Source organism: Oryzias melastigma, linkage group LG15 (genome assembly GCF_002922805.2).
Source record: "Oryzias melastigma strain HK-1 linkage group LG15, ASM292280v2, whole genome shotgun sequence".
In the NCBI taxonomy this organism is placed as follows: Eukaryota; Metazoa; Chordata; class Actinopteri; order Beloniformes; family Adrianichthyidae; genus Oryzias; species Oryzias melastigma.
Window position 1 is genome coordinate 11,939,858 of NC_050526.1, and position 6,000 is coordinate 11,945,857.

The 6,000-nt window shown below is 42.2% G+C and overlaps 1 protein-coding gene across 1 annotated transcript in view; it reads left to right on the forward strand.

Moving 5' to 3' along the window:
- thada (THADA armadillo repeat containing) overlaps positions 1 to 6,000 on the forward strand; it is a 129,669-nt gene that overhangs the window by 40,593 nt on the left and 83,076 nt on the right. The window contains exon 26 of the mRNA XM_024296872.2: positions 3,989 to 4,078. Coding sequence (XP_024152640.1) covers positions 3,989 to 4,078 — 90 coding nt within the window. The remainder of the gene's footprint in view (positions 1 to 3,988; positions 4,079 to 6,000) is intronic.

Genomic DNA, 6,000 nt, shown 5'->3' on the forward strand with positions numbered 1-6,000 from the left:
TGCATAAACTCTGGAATTGTGGGTATTTTCTCCTAGTTTGGTTGAAAGCTCTCTGTGCGCTCTTCAAGTCTGTGTCTGTCTGACTAATTCTCAATGTTGTCTCCAGATTGTCCTAATGTAGTTTTATAGATTACACAGCTTTCACAAAACGTCTTTTATTTTATACACTGTTTGACTCTAGAAAACTAAATAAAGAATAAAGTTTAAGATGCCTTTGAAAACTTTTTGATTTTTTAGAACAAAATTGTTCCATCCCAAAAAGACTCAGAGACTGACATAGACATTCACACACATAGACTTGCACATAGACACACACAAACACAGACTCACCCACCCCCACTCACACCGACGCACACACACATAGACATTCACACAGACTCACACATAGACTCACACACACACCCCCCCACACACACAGACACACACACAGATACAGCTAGAAGTGGATTTTTCTCTACAAAAATGCCCAGAACTCGTTGCCAACAGTTGCATTACTCCTGGGATTTGTGACTTGTTGCACTTGTTGTTATTTAGAAGTTTTTGTTTGCGATCCTCAGAGGTCATGTTACCAAAGTTTCATGATCAGACATCTTGTATGGTAACAGTATGGAATAGAACCTGCACACAAACTGCAGCTCTGTGCTGACTGGAGCTGTCAGAACACCTCCCACCATGAGCTGCTCTTCTGAGGGAGCTCAGGAAGTAGATTGTTATCCCCACTCTCAGTTCCTCCATTACCAGCAGTCTCAGCTGAAAGCTGGAGTTTGAAAAAAGAGCAGAAAGGTTTGCACAACAGCTAGCCTGAGCAGGACAGTCAGCAAGTCTTGCAGTTTTTGCTCCGTTCTCCTTAACTCCTGCTGTTGATCATTCCTGGAAGACAGAGTGGTTACATCTCACATGAATCCTCCACGCAAATGTGGCTTCTATCAAACTCAACTAAAGGATCGTTTCAATGGATGGCAGTTTTAAACTTGGTAAAACATCAGTGTTGAGATTTATAAACCAACAGAATAAAATGAAAACAAATTCTGTTTTGCCAACAAACCTCTCTTTTTGTTTTTGCTTGCATCACTTTTTAAACCTTTTTTCCAGAGCATCTTTTCACCTTCTCCTCTTGACCCTCAGCCCTCATAGCCGTCTAATCCGCTGCAGCACCTCCTCTGGCCTCCATCCCGCCGGCAGGGCTCCTCAGGACCACAGCCTCTCATTAGCAGAAGCTGAGGAGGCCTAACGCACAGAGCCGTGTTTTTACACTTTCATTCAGGGAGCATGTTTCCGTTTGCAGTCTTCAGATGCAATTATCCTCACATGCTCGCTAAGCGGTGTCACCAGAGGAAGGGGCTTTTCAGACTCCCTCGCCTCCAATCACAGCGCCCGATGCTAACTTGAACCAGATCCAAGAGCTGGTGTGTTTTCTCTGCAGCTCTGAGTGACGCGTTTGTGTAGCAGAGTCTCCCCTTGTCTTGTGATCGAGTGTTTGGGTGAACCAACCCTCTTCCCTTCAAGGCTGACTGCTTTTAGACAGGCAGAGTTAAATAAAACTTTATTGGTCCTCAGGCTGAGCGGTGGTTGCCGCACCAAGACCGCTGGTGTTAAAGATAAAGTTTGACATTTTATTGACAGTTGTGTCTGTGTGCGAGTGCACGCATAAGCACAAACACATGTGACTTCTACACAGGGTGTAGTGCCTCTTTAGTCCTTACTACTAGATGCAGCAGAAGGAACGGCTGAAGGCTTCATTTGTTCTGACTCAGAAGATTCTGGAGGATTTTCACAACATTTTTCCATTTTATTCCTAGTTTAGTCTCACCATCCTCTTCAATTAAACTCTGAGTTTGGCAGCACATACATTCATAAGGACAATTAATCTCAGAATTGAATTTGTGAGTATTTCTTTATTCAAATTGTTGTGAATCAGGAGCAGATGAAAGAATACTTTCTGAAAACAAGCATTGGGCAGGCCACAAGCTCCATTCTGATGCATCCACTTACAAACAAATAGATCCATGAGCGTCTTTGTTTTCCTCGTCTGAGCTGAAGCTCTAAACTGTACGTCTGCATAGCTCTGATATTGCTGTTGCAGGGCCACACAAACCACACACACATTAAAACCAGGGGACAATTTAGAATCAACATATGAAGCATGTTTTTGGACTGTGGGGGAAACCAGAGGGCTCAGATAAAACCCTTGGATGGACAAGGACAACATGCAAACTCCACACAGAAAAAATCCAGAAGGGATTTGAACAAGAGCGTTCTTGCTCTGAAGCAAGAGTGCCAACCACTGCACCACCATTCAGTTTACTTTGATTCATACTGGAAAGATTTGCTTTTGTTTGAGGTTTTTCCTTTTCCATCAACCAGAGGTGAAAGTCTCCTTGAAACAAGAGTCATAAAGCAGACAAACAGCCTCATTATTTCATTTCTTGGTCCCAACTCTAATATTTCCATGATTACTTAACACCCAATAAAATGACCCACATTTTTTATAAATGCTTGACCATCATCAAACATTTTCTTTCAATTTCTCCTCCTGAAAAAGTGAGTTTGCTCATCTTTCTGTAACGCGTGTTTGAAACATACAAAGTGTTTCATTTCAGCCTCTTTAGCTCTGAATGAGAGCATGCTGCACATCTGATGCTGGAGTTTATATTATGGGGAATGGCAGATAAACATTTGAATCAGCGTTGGAAACAGACTCAGAAAGATGTCAGATTTTCACTGAAACAGCTGGAGCTTTGGGTTGTTGGGAAATTACCTCATTAAATCTCTCTAAAGTCGTCTCTTTCGTGGCCATCCCAAAGGAGCATTTTACTCAAAGCAAATCCTACAAACGACTCATGAAGAGTATTAAAAGTTATTTTGATAAATATCATGTGTAATATCCTACTCTTATTGTGTTTTGACCTTTATAAAAGCGTTTCCGGTTGTGTTTTAACTATAAATAAGCCAATTTTAGACAAAATCAAAAACCTGTCATTTCCTGCAGAGCAGCGTGATGTAAGCCTTGACTCATTTCCCATCATCCCTTTCTTTACACACACTTCAGAACCCCAAACTAACAGTGGTGCAAGAAAAATGGCGAGAAATTTTCCAGCTATTCAGCTGCACAGTTTTGAGCCAGATGGCAACTTGTAGAAGGAAAACAAAGACGTTCGTGGATCTATTTGAGTAAAAATGGATGCACCAGAAAGGGGCGGAGCATGGAGCTTGTGGCTTTATGTTGTAAGTCCAACGTCACACCTACAGTCTTTTTTCCAACAGCGTTTTTCCATCTGCCCCCAATTCACGAGGATTTGTATAAATACTCAGAAATGTAATTTTAAGCTTAATGTATTTTCCAGAGTGTAAGCTGCAAGAGCAAAAAATGTCTAATCAAGAAGAAGAAAACCATATATAAGTCGCACTGGAGTATAGGTTGCACTTTTAGGAAAAAAGTCTAATGTTTCAGAACAAATCTGCCGAGCCCAGCATAACTAAAATAAATAAGTACAAGAATAACTAATCTTTTGATCTGTCTAAGAAAAATATCAAAGTTTAAGAGGAAAACAATGTTCCATGTTTGTTTTGGACGGCACTTCTTCTGCAGCTGTCAGTAGCAAATACTTATACTCAGATGCAGCGCCCTCTAGTGGTTGTTAGAGGAATTAACCATAAAAAACGTGTTTACTGGGAAAATAACAAAAATATGAGCCTATTTATGTCTAAAAAAACACAAATAAGTTGCTCCTGAATATAAGTTGTAGCCCCGGCTAAACTATGAAAAAAACTGTGACTTATACTCTAGAAAATACAATAATTTTCTTTATATATGTCCTCCATTTTATAAAAAATACTACAGGAACACATCATTTTCATTGGAGTGGGTCTTTCAGCTTCTATAAGGAGTCTTTCCAAAGACGTCAAATTTCTTAATTTGTTTTTCCTATGTCTACGTTTTTTGCTGATTAGCATAAATTCTGTTATTCATGATTCTCTTTGCCCACAGGATGACTGGTCGGGAGTTTTTCACTCGTTTTCCGGCTCTTTACCCGTTTCTTCTGAGCCAGTTGGAGGAAGCTGCAGCCACAGTGGAAAGGTGAGTGGTAACTCCACGTCTTTGTTGGGTATGCGGTCTGCGGTACCGTCTCTCTGCACCACATCTTTGATACACTTTGATGCTACGTTCAAACATTTGCTTCTTTGTTGACCTGTTGTGTTGTCTGGAGTCTGCGCTGGAGCCGTAAAGAGGAGGTGGAGGGGAAGTTGGATTGGATTTTTTCCTAACAGAGCATAAGAAACCTTATACAAACTGTTTTGTCAGATTGAGCCTGATTGCCATGTAGTGAGTTTACCTCACAGCCTGTTTGCTCCCTCGCTCCGTGGACAGTTTGTTTGCTCAAAGCACAGAGTTTTACGAGCGGATCAAATAAATGTCTGGTTGAGATTTAGTCCTGGTGTTTTGCAGAGACGGGTTGAGTCCACTTCAGTTCCCTGGCCTGATCCTAGTCAGCCCTCACTCCCCTCTCTGAAAGCCTCTGAGAAGTCCAGCGGCTCCCCAGGCAGCCTTATCTTAATATGGATCCAATTAATTGAAAGCTTTTCGGTGCAGCTCTTTCTGAATTGCCCTCACTCCCTTAGCCTCTTGTTAAAACATCTGCGAATTTCCCACGGAACCGGACCCCGGCTGTTTGACTTCCCACATCATCTGAGCGAACTGCGCCACCAACACAGTCCGACCGCGCCGCACTGCAGCCATGCACAGCAGGACAGGAGGCCAGAGGACGGCTGTTAGTGGTTTCAGCCAGCAGTTACAGAACAGGCCGTAAACAAGGACAGAATATAGAAGTGAGATGGGATCTGGGGAAGGTTATAGTTTTGAGGCCAGATGTACACATTTTGTATTTTGTGATTCAATGAAAACAGTTCAAAAAGAGGCCATATTTATGGAAAAATATGTGATGAAACTCAAAGATTTACTGTTTAGAATCAACAAGCTGACAGTCCAAAGAGCTGAGAAGAGGCAGCAACATTCAGGAAAGGAAAACAGGCCTGAAGTCTGCGTTTCTCCTCAGGAGGATGCGTTTCAGTTGACTTTGGCGGAAAATAAACTCACAACAATGGATCACTTTAAGCCTAAATTACAACTGCCCTTACGACAGGGGTCAGCAACCCCGTAACAGTAAAAAGAGCTGTTTTCTACTTATCAAAACCTAGAAGGAGCCACATAGTCTTACTTTAGCTTTTGAGAAATTTGGATTTGCATTCATGACCTTCTTTTTTTTTTAAAATAATAAATATGAATTATGGATACTTTTTGGCCCAAACAAAAGCAAACATTTAAAACAACAAAAACCTCAAGGTTGACTGAACCAATGAGACCGAACATTTAACACAGATCTTGTTGTTCTGGTGCGGTGTAGAGCTCAGAGTGTGCTGCACTGCCAACTAGTGGTCAGGGGTTTAGTGATGGAATTGAACACTGTGGCTATTTCTTCAAAGAACCATAACTCACCACAGTAATGGTTTTTCCAACATCCTTATATTTTTTTCTCTTCCCAACTGGGCTGCACAAAACCATCTGGCGCGCCGGACACAGCACGTGGGCCTTATGTTTGACACCCCTGGATTAAATGGTAAATGGTGCCTTGCTTTAAGGCCCAAAACATGTTATTGTGCCATTCACACAAATACACATACACTGATGGTGGCTCTACTGCCAAACAACGGCGTTCACCTCTAACACCAGAAGCAACGTGTGGTTCAGTGTCTCGCCCAGAGACACATCGTCATATGGACGAGCGAAGCGAGAACCAATAATCCAATCAGAGGTTGACCACTCCACCCCGACACCACCACTGCCCAATTGTGTATAAACGTATGAAAGAACTTGACTGAGCTTTAATTTCCTCCTCCAAAGATGCTACAGAAAAACTATCCATCCATCCATCCATCTTCCTCCGCTTCATCCGGGACCGGGTCGCGGGGGTAGCAGTCTAAGCAAAGATGCCCAGACTTCCC